The 19,440-nt window shown below is 43.7% G+C and overlaps 1 protein-coding gene across 1 annotated transcript in view; it reads right to left on the minus strand.

Annotated features, from left to right (window-relative positions):
- The window catches only part of mon2 (MON2 homolog, regulator of endosome-to-Golgi trafficking), a 140,187-nt gene that overhangs the window by 50,538 nt on the left and 70,209 nt on the right, over window positions 1–19,440 (minus strand). The window contains 10 exon segments of the mRNA XM_080737452.1: window positions 1,212–1,505; window positions 2,730–2,892; window positions 5,794–5,969; window positions 7,330–7,440; window positions 11,728–11,829; window positions 13,571–13,661; window positions 14,823–14,896; window positions 15,060–15,140; window positions 15,759–15,863; window positions 17,457–17,569. Coding sequence (XP_080593578.1) covers window positions 1,212–1,505; window positions 2,730–2,892; window positions 5,794–5,969; window positions 7,330–7,440; window positions 11,728–11,829; window positions 13,571–13,661; window positions 14,823–14,896; window positions 15,060–15,140; window positions 15,759–15,863; window positions 17,457–17,569 — 1,310 coding nt within the window.

The following is a 19,440-nucleotide window of genomic DNA, read 5'->3' on the forward strand; positions in this document are numbered from 1 at the left end:
ATTTCACTTTTCCTATTTTAAAACCTTTTTTTGGGGTCCCACTAGCACCTTCTATCCTCACAAAGTCCCATTTCTGACCGTTGTGTCTTTCTCTGGTTTTGGGAAGGTGGAGGATAAAAGCATCCCACGGGTTCTCAAAACAGGCTGTCTAGATTTGCTGCCGTCGCTGACGTCATCGACGGCCGTTTTTTCAAAACGTTTTTTTTTTTTTTCTTTTTTTTTTTTTTTCAAAAAGTTTTTTTTTTTCTTTTTTCAAAAAAAAAATCAAAAAAAAATCAAAAAGATTTTTTTTGGGGGGGGGGGGGGGGGGGGGTGGCGCAGTTCAGGCCAGTTCTAGTTGTTGACAACAACTAGAATCGTCAGAGAAACGCTGTGGTTGGCCAGATGGCCAAGAACCCTGAGGTCGCAGGTCACCCTGAGGTGTCTTACTAGTATGTGAACGGTCACAGCTTGTCTGTCTGTCTGTCTGTAACGCCTGACACTGTGTTTCCCCTGACACATCACTGTGAGCAGATCTACAAGCTCACAGCACGGCACTCGGTGCCGCGCTGTGAGCTTGTATATCTGCTATTTTTCAATAGTTAAAGCATAAAATAATGGTTAAAGTGGTTCAAATCTAATGTGACGCGGGCGCGTTCCAGGTATTTGAGAGTCAAGGCTTACCTTCCAGACCACAATGTGCCAGGTGGGCTGCTGCAGCAGGTTGTTAATAGTTACAGAACAGTTTGTTAACTCTTATACCGCTACGGACGTTCCCGTTCGCCCCAATTCTTTGGGTCGCACCGCGCCAATATGGCCGTTCGTTCGTTTACCTTGTTGATGTCCGTAAGCTGATGAGGGGTCGCGCCGCCGTGTACTGTAATCACATCGCCCGCAGTGATGGTCTTAAAAATCCATTATGCAACGGAGACCAATTCTCTTCCGTGTTTTGTTTTTCTCTGGACCTGAGGCTCTGTGGCCAGAGACTGCTCTCAATGTATGGCAAGCCATACCGGCCAAATTCACATTAATTCTTGCATGACGCCGCCCTCTGCTGCCTGGTCTGCCGAAGTGCATTGTTGCACAATCAAAAAAAATAATTAAAATAAAATAAATAAAAAAATAAATAAATGTCTATCTATCTACTAACGTCGCAAAGGTAAGCCGCCTTTTGATGGCACCAGACCCAATAAATAAATAAATAATCTGGCAGTAGTAGAGTTAAGGTTTACCTTCCAGACCACGATGTGCCAGGTGGGCTGCTGCAGCAGGGTGCCATGGGCCGCGATGGTGGAGAACATGGTCTGGCTGGCGCTCTTCCTGACGGCGGGCCGGGGGTCCACGCACAGCTGGCCCAGCTTGGCGTACAGGCACAGCCACAGGCAGTCGAAGGGGGGCGCCGGGTGGAAGGGCCGGTGCAGCGTCTCCCCCCGCTCCTGGGCCTGCTTCTGCAGCGCCGCCTCCTCGCGCTCCAGCTCCGCCGTGATGGGCTCCCCCCGCTGGAAGAAGTAGTCTGAGATGTTCCACTGAGGAGAGAGAGAGAGAGAGAGAGAGAGAGAGAGAGAGAGAGAGAGAGGATGGTTATTTTGTGGGGGAAAGCTTCTGTTATTGTCGGGAAAGCTTCTGTTATTGTCGGGAAAGCTTCTGTTATTTGGGTGAAAGCCAGGGGTGCAGTCGTCCCGATCTAAAATGAAGCAGATACGGAACTGAAAGTTCCTATGGTTGGCCGCAAAAAAAAAACGTTTTCCCAAAGGATTCCATCCATTTCCCCCGAACTTTTACATTTGATTTTCTTACATTAATAAACATTGTCATGAATATGTTATGGTTCCTGACGATAGTTTAAAGCCTCTTTTAAATCAACAAGATATGCGTCTTGTGAAAATATGGTCCAATGTATGTTATAATTGATGTTATAGCAGGTTATGCTGTAGGAGGGGCTTGTGATCATTGGCTTGTGATGATTCTTCTTCGTGTGCTTTATTTTCGGCCCATGTATGTATCCCTGCGGTTGCACGTGACTGTTGGCAGCCAATAGCCTATTCACTCAGGCTTATGGCACTTAAGTTTTTGTTTAGTTGTTTGTATCCACAACTTTCCAACATCCCATCGTGCATTGCGCAGAATGTGCAGGCAGCTCCAGCGCCGCAGCCGAGAGTGATCTACAAGCTCACAACGGTTGCATCTGCGACGCGACGTGAGCTTGTATCTGCTCTTAACCGGAAGCGGAAACAGGTAGATAGAGTTTTTGCACCTTGGGTTTATTAATTAATTAAATTATTATTATTATTATTAGTAATAGCATTCGAGATGGTAAAATTTATACCAATGAAAGTTGATTTCTACAATGATGGTGTCACCCATACAACGACCAAAAAAGCTTCATTTGCGCAGCATAGAAACCAATGGCTTTCCACCGTCCATATATTTTTTAAAACCCACCCTCTCACCAGCAGGCCGATGGAGGAGATAGATAGATAGATAGATAGATAGATAGATAGATAGATAGATAGATAGATAACAATAAAAGGGTCTCTCCTCTCACCAGCAGGCCGATGGAGGAGATAGATAGATAGATAGATAGATAGATAGATAGATAGATAGATAACAATAAAAGGGTCTCTCCTCTCACCAGCAGGCCGATGGAGGTGATAGATAGATAGATAACAATAAAAGGGTCTCTCCTCTCACCAGCAGGCTGATGGAGGTGATAGATAGATAGATAACAATAAAAGGGTCTCTCCTCTCACCAGCAGGCCGATGGAGGTGAGGCTGATGTTCAGCTCCTGGTTCTGCAGACCGAAGCTTCCTGCCACCTCCACCACGATCTGGAGGCAGGTGCAAGGCATTGTGGGTAGGAAGTCTGTCACCACCAGCTGCAGGCACTGGAAGGCTGTGCGGATCAGAGACTCACTGCAGGGACACGACAGAGTGGACAGCAGGATACGTCATCAATGTTAGTTATGATAGTGTGGAGTGGATAATAATGCTGGTCCATTGGGTTTAGAAACAGTGCTCGTTAAAGGACAACTTTGTTTTTTTTTACAACAAGGGTTCATATTTTAGATTGTAATTAGAGAAAAGAAAAAGTGAGTGTTAAAATGTTTTTATTTCCTTTGTTCTATTGTTTTATAGATAGATAGATAGATAGATACCTTTATTATCCCAAGGGGGAAAATCAGTTGCCCAGAGGCAGCACAGCAGTATAAGGTGTGTCCAAGTGTCCAAAGGTCAGTGCGATATAAGAAAGAAACAAGAGAGGGTGACACAGCAAGACGCACAAGAGCACCCTCCCTGGAAGGTCCTTAGAGGTCAGAGTCAGTGCAACTAAAGTTCCAGTAAGAAAGGCTACCGTCGTCCTAGGTTAGGATTAGGATCGGCCTAGGTTAGGTTATCACGTTTACCGTGCTAAAATGTGGGGCATGCGTACGCATGGGGGCATGCGTACAAGTGGCTAAATATGTCTCTGTATTGCTATTTACATTAACACTTCTAGCCCCCATAAGTCACATCCAACCATGGGTTGCGTTGTATCTTGGGAATGGGCTTATTCTGTGTAAAATGACATATTTAGCCACTTGTACGCATGCCCCCGACCACTGAAATAATAATCTCTAAAACAATAGAAACAAGTAAATGAAATAATTTTAACACTCATCTTTTATATTTTTTAATTACTAAAATATGAACCCTTGTTGTAAAAAAATAAAGTTGTCCTTTAATGATTTACAATCGGCTATTTTAGCTGTTGGGCGACAAATAAAGTAGGGCATTCCTTTATGAAAAGAAAACGTATCCCCAGGTTTCCTTTGTCCCATGAGCCTTTGTGTGATAGGTGGGCATCACTTCCTGTTCCTCTTAGCTGTTTCAATCCGATTAGTTGCTGTTGCTGCTGTGAGCCTGAATCTGACGTAGAAATCCTACTTAATGTATGGACTCCATTGCGGAATTGAAACTCTCAAAAAAAGATCAGCAAACATTTACTCAGAAACAATGTTAAAAGATAATAGAAACTATTTATTTACAGGGCTGTAACAGTCACACACATGTGCATGTACGTCCTACACCAAGACACAGACAGGACAGACTGACTTGCTCTACCCTGATTCTCAGTTCATAATTGGCTAAGCAAAAACAATAACACATTCTTCTCTACTGAGCTAGTTTAAAAGCCAAGAACTCCTTATCTCCTTCACACGGCCATAAAACAAATGCACCACTTGACTGGCTGCCAGCTGTGACCTTCCATCCTATACTCCCTACCTCCTGACCTTATCTACAACTGGTGGTTGTTCTCAGGACTCAAACTAGCAGATGTATTCACAACTAAGCAATATAACTAGGGCTGGGATTCGATTAAAAAAGAATAATCGCAATTAATCGCATTTTAATCGCATATTAATATTTGACCCAAGAAGCAATTCTTTTCAAGTAAAACACATTTTGTTGTACGAGTGAATCAACAAGTGAGATTTTTTAATCTAAATTTTACAACCACTGGGCCAAGCAAAACGCTCTGATCGGCTACTTCTCCCTTTGCGTTTGTTGTCTCTTCTTGGTTGGTGCATCGCTATGATCGGTATGCCCGAAACTGAAGGTTCTGTGGTGCAAAAACTAAGTGTGATTAAAATGTGTTAATTTTTTTACTCGCGTTAATTATCTGTAATTAATTAATCGCAATTAATCAGTTAAAGTCCCAGCCCTAAATATAACATAATAATATAACCTCATCAAATCTCTGCATGGTGCTTTGTTAAGTAAGTATAGCCCACATTAACACACACCCTTTTCCCCAGTAAGCTCACTAGGCAACTTGTGGATAAAACATTTAAATATGGCGATTCAAGGTTTCTGCCTGAGAATGATGATATCAAAATAATGTGTTTGGACGGTATTCCTATCTCAATTGTAATTAAAGAGCTCTTGTAAGCTAAGATGTGCACATTTCATAATTCATAAATTAATTGATAATTCAAGCCTATCGTATGAGTCAAGAGCTCAAGTAGAGGATTGTTGTTCTTTTGTTCTTGTCCTGATCAGAACTTTGTGGCCTGTTCTTGACCTTCAGTTTGTTCCTTGTACTGAGAAGAAGATCACTTCTCTGTACTAGGAGGACGTGACTTCTGTAAATCTTTAAAAAGAAGAAGTAGTTTCAGTTCCACCGTCTAGGACGGTTAAATACTTTAAATGCTTGTGCTTTAAGTATTGCTCCAATCACCCCTGGTCGTTGCAGATGCCCCCCCCCCCCCCCCACCACATTGTGAAAATGTTCCACTGGAGGGTGAATCTGAGAAGAACACCTGGCAGATGCACAGCCGTCATTGCAGTGGGGCGCAGGGTGTACTGTTATGGAAGAGTCTGTTATAACAGCATGCATCAGATTGATATGTGTGTTGTTCGCGTCTTCAACACGGTGACCCCCCCAGCACCACTCACCCCTGGTCGTTGCGGATGGCCCCTATGACCCCCAGCACCACTCACCCCTGGTCGTTGCGGATGGCCCCTATGACCCCCAGTACCACTCACCCCTGGTCGTTGCGGATGGCCCCTATGACCCCCAGCACCACTCACCCCTGGTCGTTGCGGATGGCCCCTATGACCCCCAGTACCACTCACCCCTGGTCGTTGCGGATGGCCCCCCCTATGACCCCCCCAGCACCACTCACCCCTGGTCGTTGCGGATGGCCCCCCCCCTATGACCCCCCCAGCACCACTCACCCCTGGTCGTTGCGGATGGCCCCCCCCCATGACCCCCCCAGCACCACTCACCCCTGGTCGTTGCGGATGGCCCCTATGACTCCCAGTACCACTCACCCCTGGTCGTTGCGGATGGCTCCTATGACCCCCAGCACCAGGGGCCAGCCGGGGCCCAGGCCGTCTCCCTGGCTCTGTAGGATCTGCAGGACGCTCTCCAGCTGCTTGTGTCTGATGTCTGCATGCAGCACGTTGGACAGCTCCTTCAGGGGGTTGAGCAGGAGAAGCTGCAGACGCTGTATGAGGACACAGGAGAGGAGGAGAGGACACAGTCAGGTTTTAAGGTTGTTGCAAACTGCTGTGTTTTTAACTTTTTAGTTGCCATGATTTTTTCTCTTCAATGTCCCTTGATGCCATGGTCTCCATAGACTTCCATGTAATTTATAGTGCACGGATCGTGCACGCCCATGCCTAGATGGTGCACCACGTGTGTGCCCACTGTTCACAGCTTTCAAACAAAAAAATCCGCTTGGAAATCCGTTCAGGCATTCATGATTTATCAGCCATTATGTTTTCTTCAGATGTAAACAAACATGGCTGCCATGTTTGAAAGAATGGGTTGGTATGGGGGTTAAACATGCAATTTTGCGATCGCGATCATGCCTAACAGATTTCTGGAGGTCCAAAAAACATTTTTGAAAAAAAATATTTTTTCTTCAAAAACGGCCCAAACTCGGGAAACTCGGGGTTGGCACAGCGGTGGTACCAATACAAACTCGGGAAACTCGGGGTTGGCACCATATGTGTTAAATACATATTTTCATGTTATGCAATAAGACTGATGAGACTCATTCGACAGCCGATCTCTCAGTCAAAACATGCACTTTTCCTGTAAGTTGCCTACAGTATTAGTCACCTGCCAGTTGACTATATATTCGGCCAATCGGACTCGACTATACTAATAGTTAGTCGGGAACAGACCTAGTGTGACGCTTTAGTACGATCAAATATGGCGTTAATATGCAAAAAAATAAAAAAATAAAGTTAAAATTGGAGATAAGGTTTCTCATGTAGATCGGCTATTTTCACAATTTCTGCCTCTATATATTTGACAATTTGGCCAATGTTTAATTTGCCATTTTAGAGGCTAGTTTCACAAGTTCTGCCTCTATATATTTGACAATTTGGCGAATGTTTAATTTGCCATTTTAGAGGCTATTTTCACAATTTCTGCCTCTATTTGACAATTTGGTCAATGTTTAATTTGTCATTTTAGAGGTATTAAAAATAACTTAAATTGCCACTTTAGAAATGTGCTGACACCCTCTATACACTTAACATTTATGGTGGTTTGTTTACAGTTGAGTAAGAAAACAATGTAAACTGAGTAGAAAAGAATTGTGATATTTTATCATGAACATTAGTGAGGACCTATTATATGAAGATAGGTTGAAAAGTGGTGGAGTGCCCCTTTAATCATCTGGGGACCCCCCCCAAAATAATTGGGAGGTCTTGTGTGATGTGATGATGTCATCAAACGATAAAGTCGACTTCAACTCAACTTTTTACTGAGTCGAGTCGACTCAGTAAAACAAAGTCACACGTTGTTAATGCCCTAAGGCAAGCTGTAGTAGCTGTACGGTACAGTAGGCCTACCTGGTTCTGGGCCAGAGGGGGGTCGTGCTTGTAGGCCAGGCCCGCTTTGATGAGCGCCGTCACAGCCTCGGCCCCCCACTCCCTCATCCTGGAGTTGGGATGCTGGCACACCTGGACACACGCACGCACACACACACACACACACACACACACACACACACGAGAAAGATATCAAACAGAGTGTAGAAACCTTTTTCATGTCCGCGGGGATGAAAGAAAGACATCAGAGAAAGCAAGAGGCTGCTGACGGGGGGTTACGTTTCTCTGTGGGGGTCTCACTGGGGGTCCCACTGGAGGGGTGGGGGAACCCCATTTGAACCCCCCTGGTGTGCCAAAGGCTATTCTTCAGACACAGACAGACACAGACAGACAGCATAATCATAAAGGTGTGGTATAGATGCGACCGCAGTTTTCCCGGTAAACCTGAGTGCAACGGTGGGGGCTGATGGGCAAGGAGGGTCGCGAGCTTATGAGAAACAACTAAAATAAGACCTTAAAACCTGGCGAAAACGGTTGCGTGCATTAGCGGAAGATGGCGATAAAGGAAATCATTAAATGGAAAACATTAAATTAACTTCTGAAAAGCCTACTAGGCTTTAAAACTTGGCGAAAACAATTGCGTGCATTAGCGCAAGATTAGATGAGGATAAAGGAAATCATTAAATGGAAAACAACTTCTGAAAAGGCTTCTAGTAGGCCTACTAGTAAAACGAGTGGAACCGCGATCTTGCCACAACGGAATAATTGTGGTTGTAAATAATAACACAGACAATATAAATCCTTAGTCTAGTAGTGGGAAGAAAAGGTTATCATCATGGCCCCAAATTACCTTTAAATATCTTGCAATTGGTTGATTGATTGATTGGTGACGAGTCTCTTACTAAATCGGCAAGAGTGCCTATCAATACATAAAGCTATATTATAACCTCTCCATCATCTGCAATAGTCAGTGGTGCGTGTTCCCCACACTCCCGCGCCCCCACCGTTGCGCTCAGGTTCACCAGGAAAACTGTGGTCGCGGTATAGATACACAGCTGAGTGGTACAGTAGGACTCTTAGTTGGGGAAGCAATCGTCCCATAATGATCTAAACTGTGGAATGATCTACACGCTCACCAACATGTAGCAGTTTGACACGTTGCCATTTAAAATGTTGAAAGCGTAAAGTAAGACTTAAAAGTAGGGTAAGTGATTTCACTTCGGTTTTCGTGTATGGGTTTCCTCCATCACTGCCTACTAGGGCATTAACAAAAAAGTCGACAAGTCGACTTCATTACACAAGTCGACTCCCACCAGAGAAAGTCGAAAGTCGAAAATACTTTCTATTGTGAAAATAGCCCCCCCCCAAAATAACAATAAAGTTGACTTCAACTCAACTTTTTACTGAGTCGAGTCGACTTGCAAAAATCACACGTCGTTAATGCCCTACTGCCTAGCCAGGGAATGCACACACAGAAGAATCATCACTAGTGTATCATAATGTATCATATGTGTCTTATACACCAGCAACACTCCCTAATGGGGAGATACAGTAAGCGTACACAAATACACAAACTTTAGAAGTCAATGGTAGCCAACCAGGAGGGAATATGGGAAATGGGACAGATCTATGTTGATGGCATGACATTAGACATACTGTGTACCGCTTTGCGTGATTTTTACAATCTATAGTTATCCTGACATACCAATGTGTATCTATACCATCATTCGCTACTAGAAAAACACATTTAATGGCTCATATATCTTTAAATGACGTTTGGCTAGATTTCTCCCTAAAAGAAAACACCAGGGTGCTGTATTTGTTATGAACAGAGACAAAACAAAGTCTTGTCTGTGCAAGATTTGCAAACGAACGATTTGCAGTAGCGTACAGCTGGGCAGGTAGAGTAGCCTGGCCTTTGCTTCTGTGCTGAATCAAAAGCAATGTCATGATTAGACACGCGTGTGAGAGAGAGAGAGAGAGAGAGAGAACACAGAGAAGAACAACAGATTGAACGCATTAGCAGAGTGATGGCAATGCAGACAAAACGATGACATTTAAATCCCTCGACTCCAGCAATGGGGGGTGGAGAGAGAGAGAGAGAGAGAGAGAGAGAGAGAGAGAGAGAGAGAGAGAGAGAGAGAGAGAGAGAGAGAGAGAGAGAGAGAGAGAGAGAGAGAGAGAGAGAGAGAGAGAGAGAGAGAGAGAGAGAGAGAGAGAGAGAGAGGGAGAAGTGAATGAAAGAGAATCTTAGCTTACCTTCTGCAAAAACAGACAGGAGTGCAAACAAGAGGGGAGATAGAGAAAGAAGACACATTTGAAAAGATATGCATGTACGTTGTCCAAATGTTCACCCCACCCCCAACACGCACGCACGCGCGCACACACACACACACACACACACACACACACACACACACACACACACACACACACACACACACACACACACACACACACACACACACACACACACACACACACACACACACACACACACACACACACACACACAGAACAGTTAAATGGATATTTAACTTAGTTTCAAACAAGCTTGAGGTGATTTTAAACGTCTACTCAGGCTTTAGTGAGCCTGAGCCTGAGTAGACATGTCTCTTCACTCACACACACACACACACACACACGCACACACACACACACACTAGGGCATTAACGAAAAAGTCGACAAGTCGACTCAGTCGACTTCATTACACAAGTCGACTACCACCAGAGAAAGTCGAAAGTCTAAGTTGAAAAAGAAAAAAAAAATACTTTCTATTGTGAAAATAGCAGATCTACATGCTCACAACACCTCGCATTGCGAGGCGTTGTGAGCATGTAGATCGGCTATTTTCACAATTTCCGCCTCTATATATTTGACAATTTGGACAATGTTTAATTTACCATTTTAGAGGTCTTACAAAGTCCTTAAATTGGCACTTTAGAAATGTGAAGATACCCTCTATACACTTAAACTTTATGTTGGTTTACTGTTGAGTGAGAAAACAATGTTTCACATTAAGTTAATCATCCGCGGACCCCGCCAAAATAATTGGTGTGTGATGTGATGACGTCATCAAACAATAAAGTCGACTTCAACTCAACTTTTGACTGCGTCGAGTCGACTTGCAAAAATCACAAGTCGTTAATGCCCTAACACACACACACACACACACACACACACACACACACACACACACACACACACACACACACACACACACACACACACACACACACACACACACACACACACACACACACACACACAGTTAAATGGATATAGTTTCAAACAAGCTTGAGGTCATTTTAAACGTCTACTCAGGCTTTAGTGAGCCTGAGCCTGAGTCTGTCTCTTCACTCAGAGTGTTTCCAGCTTGTGGATCCGCTATTGTTTATGCTTTTGTGTGACGCTGCAGTTATGATCAAGTAGGGCGTTGAGTTATGAAATAAGAAAATACATGGAGATACAGTAAGAGGTTTCTGCCAGACAGCAACAGAATAATTGTGAATAGTTACAAAACAAGTTAAAGGTGATACACCCTTTTTTTTGGGGGTCCCACTAGCACCTTCTATCCTCACAAAGTCCCATTTCAGACCGTTGTGTCTTTCTCTGGTTTTGGGAAGGCGGAGGTTAAAAGCATCCCACGGGTTCTCAAAACAGGCTGTCCAGATTTGCTGCCGTTTGTGACGTCATAAACGGCCGTTTTTGAAGTTTTTTTGAAAAACGTTTTTGGGACATAAACAATATGACATGAATACTTTTTAAATGCATGGTGTATCATCTTTAAAAAGGTGAAGAAATAATAATAAAGAAGGTTGTCCCTCCAGTAAGTAACCAGTCAGAGTAATAAAGAGTAGCACAGAAGGTGTTAGGTGTTTACCACCAGTCAGAGTAATACAACTACCGGTAGTTAAAATGGTACAGCAGTAAGGTGACAGTAATACAACTAGTTAAAATGGTACAGCAGTAAGGTGACAGTAATACAACTAGTTAAAATGGTACAGCAGTAAGGTGACAGTAATACAACTAGTTAAAATGGTACAGCAGTAAGGTGACAGTAATACAACTAGTTAAAATGGTACAGCAGTAAGGTGACAGTAATACAACTAGTTAAAATGGTACAGCAGTAAGGTGACAGTAATACAACTAGTTAAAATGGTACAGCAGTAAGGTGACAGTAATACAACTAGTTAAAATGGTACAGCAGTAAGGTGACAGTAATACAACTAGTTAAAATGGTACAGCAGTAAGGTGACAGTAATACAACTAGTTAAAATGGTACAGCAGTAAGGTGACAGTAATACAACTAGTTAAAATGGTACAGCAGTAAGGTGACAGTGTTTACCTCCAGTAGGTGACCGGTCAGAGTAATAATACAGAAGTAACAGTATAGATAGAAGCTGGTAGATGTTTACCTCCAGTAGGTGACCGGTCAGGGGTCTCCAGAGGATCTCGATGCGGTCCATGTTGACCAGGCCCGTCTCTAGCAGCTTGGCCACCGCAAACAGAGAAGGTTCCTGAAATACAGGATAACATGGTGGTCAATGAGGGAATTTTCTTTTTATTCGTTTTTGGGGCTTTTATCCAAAGGTTTCCAACGCCCCATAATGCATTGCGCAGACGTTGTACCGAGCTTCCGGCGCCTCAGCCGAGTGTGATTTACAAGCTCACAACGGGCTGCATCTGCGACGCGACGTGAGCTTGTATGTCTGCTGTTAAACCGGAAGTGTGGTCCAAATAATCTCCAGTAAACTCCCGCGGAAAGAGGTGGATACCTTCATTGATAGGACATTAGACTGACAGGAAATGGAGGAGAGACGGGGAGTGACACACGGAAAAGGTCGTCCGGATCGTGAATCGAACCGGCAACGCCGCTAGGCATCCATGCCTATGTGGCAATGCCTAAGTGGTATGCGCCTGGACCAGTAGGCCAGCGGGCGCCCCTACTCTGACATCTTACGATGGAACACATGGGACTTTTGATACAATAAAGTTCCAAAATGCTTTAAAACAAAAATCCCACCTAGTGTGAAGTGAGCGGTGCTATTTTCATTAACACTTTCATTAACACTTTCCATGCTAAAGTTTATACATAATTAATTGTTCAGATACCTTCTTCAGAGGTTTTTTCCATTGATTGTACCTAATTGTTATGACCCTTATTTGACTCTCAGCTCTGACATCACTGTGATTTCATGGGAACCATGGGAACCCTTTTATTGCCATACTGTATATGGAAATCCCTGTGATGCCAGGGGAATCAAATCCCTTTGGCCAAATGGCCAAGAGATGGGGCGACCTTGTCCTTTGCCATCAAGTACATGTTGTTGTACACTCGAGTTCAATGACAACATAAAAATCCATCCATTCACCTTGTTGTTTCCATAGGCCATCTCCATGTCCTGTAGTATGTATGTGTATATATGTTACAGTATGTTTGAGTAACTCAGGACGGTAAGAGTAAGAGCGCTTGTTTTGTCGTTCACCACACACTAATCACCACCAGATGGCGACGACAGCCCATAGACAGCCATTCACTAGTGTGAACGTCACGCTGACGTCACTCGTTTGCGACTCTCTTTCTTTATTTACTAGCCTAGCTGGGCGGTGTTTAGCCATTAGCTTAGCCATTAGCTTACTATGAGCGTTTATCGTGGGCTTGCCCAGGCCTTACGGCCTGGGCATAAATATAACGATTGCATTCACCACGGCTTCGTAACTCGCCTGGCCCGCTCTTCGCGGCCACTCGCGCCTGCGGCGCTCGGGGGCGAAGAGCAGGACCAAGGTCCGCTGGCCTTCGCGCCGCTTGCAATGTCGTGGACAATCGAGCGGCTCCGCCTGAAGGACGTTGTGGTGGGCGACCGCTTGTTCCGCCCCGTGCGGCACCACGAGTGCTCCGTTTCTCGACCGTCCTGTTTCTCTAACAAACCGTGACATATATATATGATTCACCTTGTTGTTTCCATAGGCCATCTCCATGTACTGTAGTATGTATGTGTATATACTATATGATTCACCTTATTGTTTCCATAGGCCATCTCCATGCAGTATGTACAGTACCTTATTGTTTCCATAGTACAGTATGTACACTACCTTGTTGTTTCCATAGTACAGTATGTACACTACCTTGTTGTTTCCATAGTACAGTATGTACACTACCTTGTTGTTTCCATAGTACAGTATGTACACTACCTTGTTGTTTCCATAGTACAGTATGTACACTACCTTGTTGTTTCCATAGTACAGTATGTACAGTACCTTATTGTTTCCATAGGCCATCTCCATGGCCTCCAGAGACAGGGAGCATAGAGCGTTGATGAGGTGATGCAACGACACGTCGTCCAGATATCTACAACACACACAAAGAGAGAGAGAGACCATTTTTAATTGAACAAGCACTAACAGTGGGAACTAAACAGGTGAATATGATACATGTTAATGTGTGCACAGCTGTACAGTGTGTACAGTTCTGTGTGGAAGCAGTCACTGGCACAGACAGAGACCCACACACAATCACACACACACGCCGCGACCATGCGTCGCGATCACCGTGCGTCGCGATCAACGTGCGTCGCGATCACTTGCGCGCGTGCACGCTCGCAAAAAAGTCCCTCCCCCGTAAATCGCTCAGAATAGGGCACAGTTTCAGACTAAAGCGTAAGCTGAGTCTGAAATCAGGCTATTTACTGTGAGCTATCATGGTAGTGTGTGTGTGGCTATAGTGCAGATATATAGACCATGTATTTACTGTGAGCTATCATGGTAGTGTGTGTGTGTGACTGTAGTGCAGATCTATAGAACATGTATTTACTGTGAGCTATCATGGTAGTGTGTGTGTGTGACTGTAGTGCAGATATATAGACCATGTATTTACTGTGAGCTATCATGGTAGTGTGTGTGTGTGGCTGTAGTGCAGATCTATAGAACATGTATTTACTGTGAGCTATCATGGTAGTGTGTGTGTGGCTGTAGTGCAGATCTATAGAACATGTATTTACTGTGAGCTATCATGGTAGTGTGTGTGTGTGTGTGACTGTAGTGCAGATATATAGACCATGTATTTACTGTGAGCTATCATGGTAGTGTGTGTGTGTGACTGTAGTGCAGATCTATAGAACATGTATTTACTGTGAGCTATCATGGTAGTGTGTGTGTGTGACTGTAGTGCAGATCTATAGAACATGTATTTACTGTGAGCTATCATGGTAGTGTGTGTGTGTGACTGTAGTGCAGATCTATAGAACATGTATTTACTGTGAGCTATCATGGTAGTGTGTGTGTGTGTGACTGTAGTGCAGATCTATAGAACATGTATTTACTGTGAGCTATCATGGTAGTGTGTGTGTGTGACTGTAGTGCAGATCTATAGAACATGTATTTACTGTGAGCTATCATGGTAGTGTGTGTGTGTGACTGTAGTGCAGATCTATAGAACATGTATTTACTGTGAGCTATCATGGTAGTGTGTGTGTGTGTGACTGTAGTGCAGATCTATAGAACATGTATTTACTGTGAGCTCTCAAACAGTCTGGACAGGATGTTGGAGATGACTGGCAGGTCTGTCATCACGGCTGTGGTCAACACCTGGATGTGGTACAACACACACACACACATACACACACACACACACCGTTAGTACGCAGTACACACACACACAATTTACAGTTTAGGCATTTAGCAGATGTCCTGCCAGGCTTCAGAGCTCCACCCGTCCTGAAACCCTAAGTAAAGGAGTACAGGTTCTCACCGTGCTGGGACCCTCCACTGCTCTGCCTGGTTTCAGAGCTCCACCCGTCCCCGGCTTCAGCCCCAGGATCCATACCAGGTGCTAGAGACAGACACACACACACACACACACACACACACACACACACACACACACACACACACACACACACACACACACACACACACACACACACACACACACACACACACACACACACACACACACACACACACACACACACAAGACAGAGAGAGTGAAAAGTAGGAATTGAAAAAAGTCCCAAAAAGGTAGCAAATCCAAAATGTCAAATCAATGGAAGACAACGCACTCACATTTCCACTTTTTAATTTTAAATTTGTATTGCCACACACCAACAAACGAACACTTGCACGCTTCGGCTATGAGCCGTCATCTCTTCACTCTGATGAAGGCTCACAGCCGAAACGCGTAAACGCAATTGAATCATTAATTGCAAATCATTTATGACAATTCATCGTAAAATACGTGTTCATGATTGTGACGATGCTAATGCAACTGTAGTAAATACTTTACTTTACTGTAGTAAAAGTATGTTTTAATTTCCTATTAATTGTCGGCAGTACCTGTGTGTACGTTTATGTGTGTGTGTGTGTGTGTGTGTGTGTGTGTGTGTGTGTGTGTGTGTGTGTGTGTGTGTGTGTGTGTGTGTGTGTGTGTGTGTGTGTGTGTGTGTAGTACCTGTAGTGTAGCCAGTACCAGCTGCCAGGAGGTTCCCAGCACAGAGCCGTGGCAGTGAGCCAGGTTTAACAGGGTTCTCATGCACTGGATGTTCTTAGCTGTCAGCTGGATGATGACAGACAGACAGACAGACAGACAGACAGACAGACAGACAGAGAGTGAGACAGGCAGGTACAGTAGGTAGTAGCACGGGATCGACTCCTTTTTCGGTTTACTGGCCCGGCTTACTGTCAGTACCAGCCAGTCCAAAGGCGAGAGCTTTACGACTGAGCATGTCTAGACTGATGCGGTCTAGAGCGATATAATATAACCCACGGTGGAACACAAGATCGCCGTGCACTTCCAAAATGATTCCCCTAGTTTCAATTGTGTATAGTTTGGTATAATGGTTTTGTTATTTTGGTATAAAAATCGTTTGGTATGTCTATGTTTTATTCTAACTCAACAAAAACAATGCAACACCAACCGGAACCCAATGTTTCTTTCCCTGGTTTTTAAACCTGTTCAGTAATATAATGCTTTCCTCTGACGGGGATTAGGTTGGACAGAGACAGACGTCAGGAGACAGCAAACTGTCACACAACATCCCAGTTCCAGAAGTAAATCTTACACGTAGGTAACCCCTGACCTTGACCCAACATCCTGATGCTTTCAGTCAAGATCAAGTTCCTTGCATTTAAATCCATCATGCCTGAGAGATATTCTTGGTGTCTGCATTTTTATAATCACTTAAAGGGGAAGACCACCCATTTTCAATATTGAACTATGTCATTAATATACCTTAGAGGAGTTGTGTGGAAAAAGAAAAAAAGTTCCCCCTCTTCTGTGTTGCCAAGAACTGGAAGATTGATTTTGGAGTTTGTATTGTAAAGTACAACTTGATGACATCACACATTGTACTTTACAATACAAACCCCAAAATCAATCCAAAGTATATTAATGATATAGTTCAATATTGAAAATGGGTGGTCTTCCCCTTTAAGGCGTAAAGGTCTTTGCACACTGCTGCGTTTTTCGGGACGAATATCGAAGTGAATTTCGGATTGCGTGAATAAAAAAATCAACCTCACGTTATGTCAATCACGTTTGCACACTGCCGCCGGTTTCGTATTTATTTTCGGACCAGGGTTGATTTTTTCTGATTTTCGCAGCTGTTGCACTGAGTCCCTTGCTCTCTCTCTCTTTCCTCTCTCTCTCCCTGGCTTTTGGATTTTGGATTTCCAAAACGCAACGAAAACACGCAGTGCAGTGTGCAACCACCTTAAGACATTAAAACTGGGAAAGCATCCTTGGCTATTAAAAAATTACACCCGTGTGAACTGAGCGGTGGTCATGGAGGCTGCGCAACAGCAAAACAAATAAATATATATATATATATATACACACTATATATATATATATTGTGTTTGTGTGTGTGTGTGTCTGGCCTGAACAACAGCGCCCCTCCCTTAACATGTGTGGTCACAAAAGGTACTGTAGGCTACATACAGACACGGATACAGACAGACAGACAGACAGACAGACAGACAGACATACCCACACACAAGGCCACGTATAGGAGCGTTGTGACCACCGCTCAAAAAGAACAGATTCACAAGATCATATCACTTTTAAATTTTTTACAGATCTTTGAGTGTGTGTGTGTGTGTGTGTGTGTATGTGTGTGTGGCGTGCGTAAGTGCGCGTGCGTGTACCCACCACCACAGTGCCCTGGGGCGAAGCAGACAGAGGTTGACCCACCGCTACCACCTGCTGGTGAGACTCACTGGAGGGGCTGATCATCTGAACACTCTGACCCTGGATGGAGAAGGCTGGGGAGCGCACACACACACACACACACACACACACACACACACACACACACACACACACACACACACACACACACACACACACACACACACACACACACACACACACACACACACACACACACACACACACACACACACACACACACACACACACACACACACACACACAAACTCCGTAAGCCAGGGGTCTTCAACGTTTTCAGGCCAAGGACCCCTTCTGACAACACATTCTGACAACACATTCTGACAAAGTGTCTCTCTGTATGTGAGAGCAGGTTTGGAGAAGTTTGCTTAACTCATTTACTGTGTATGACGAGTATGACGAGTCATAAATATGCTGTAATCATAAAAATATAAAAGTATGATCGCCGACCCGCCATGTTTTTTTTCTCACTATAGAGTCGGGAGAGTCCGTGTGAAGCAGAAACAGAAGTCCCAGACCGGATCAGGGGGGCGGGGCAACCAATCCCCTGTATCCTGTCTCCGAGCGCATTCACTTCCATTTTATAGCCTGGGAAATTAGTAAAACAATCGTTCACTTTGTGATACAAGCACCAACTTTTGCACAAAGTTTCCTCTGGACCTACTTTTCCCAAAAAGCACGTTAGCCACTCAATTTATCTAAAAAAGGGTTGGGGTCCCATTGACTTTCTATACAGTAAAATAATACAAAAAAGTTAATCTGTTTTATGTAGCATGTGAGGGGTCAAACTAGGGTTTTTTTCATGATTCTGAATCCAATGCAAGCATTTGTTTTGCACAAAAAAACTTTCTTTGGGCTAAAAAGGCCCCACGAAACTATGGTTTAGTGATGAGTCATCACTTTTCACAGTAGTGTGGGGGCCGTTTTTAGCCCAAGAAATGTTTTTCGTGCAAAACAAATGCTTGCATTGGATTCAGAATCATGAAAAACCCCTAGTTTGACCTCTCACATAAAGCAGATTTATGTTTTCGTATTAATTTACTGTATAGAAAGTCAATGGGACCCCAACCCTTTCAAAAAGAAATTGAGTGGCTAACGTGCTTTTTGGGAAAAGTAGGTCCAGAGGAAACTTTGTGCAAAATTTGGTGCTTGTATCACAAACCGAACAAATTCTTCCAAAAATAGACTTAATTTCCCGCACTAACAACCACGTGGCATCCAAACTGGTTCGCTATGGAAAATGGAGGGCTGTTGTTTTTTTTCTGGCTTACCATGAGTGGATACTAGAGCGAACGCTAATCGGTGAACCATCGGTGAACCATCGGTGAACCATCACGCACGAGATGCGCTTCCGGTGTGGAACATTAGAAGGGTTTTAAAATAGCAGTAAATGAGTTAATTACCTCTGAGGCAAACATCCTTCTCAAGCTGAAACCAATGTCTTCCAGATAGTATGCAAATAGAAGACCAATTCTCTTCCAGATAGTATGCAAATAGAAGACCAATTCTCTTCCAGATAGTATGCAAATAGAAGACCAATTCTCTTCCAGATAGTATGCAAATAGAAGACCAATTCTCTTCCAGATAGTATGCAAATAGAAGACCAATTCTCTTCCAGATAGTATGCAAATAGAAGACCAATTCTCTTCCAGATAGTATGCAAATAGAAGACCAATTCTCTTCCAGATAGTATGCAAATAGAAGACCAATTCTCTTCCAGATAGTATGCAAATAGAAGACCAATTCTCTTCCAGATAGTATGCAAATAGAAGACCAATTCTCTTCCAGATAGTATGCAAATAGAAGACCAATTCTCTTCCAGATAGTATGCAAATAGAAGACCAATTCTCTTCCAGATAGTATGCAAATAGAAGACCAATTCTCTTCCAGATAGTATGCAAATAGAAGACCAATTCTCTTCCAGATAGTATGCAAATAGAAGACC

Source organism: Nannobrachium achirus (assembly GCF_963921795.1).
Source record: "Nannobrachium achirus genome assembly, chromosome: 11".
Classification (NCBI taxonomy): Eukaryota; Metazoa; Chordata; class Actinopteri; order Myctophiformes; family Myctophidae; genus Nannobrachium; species Nannobrachium achirus.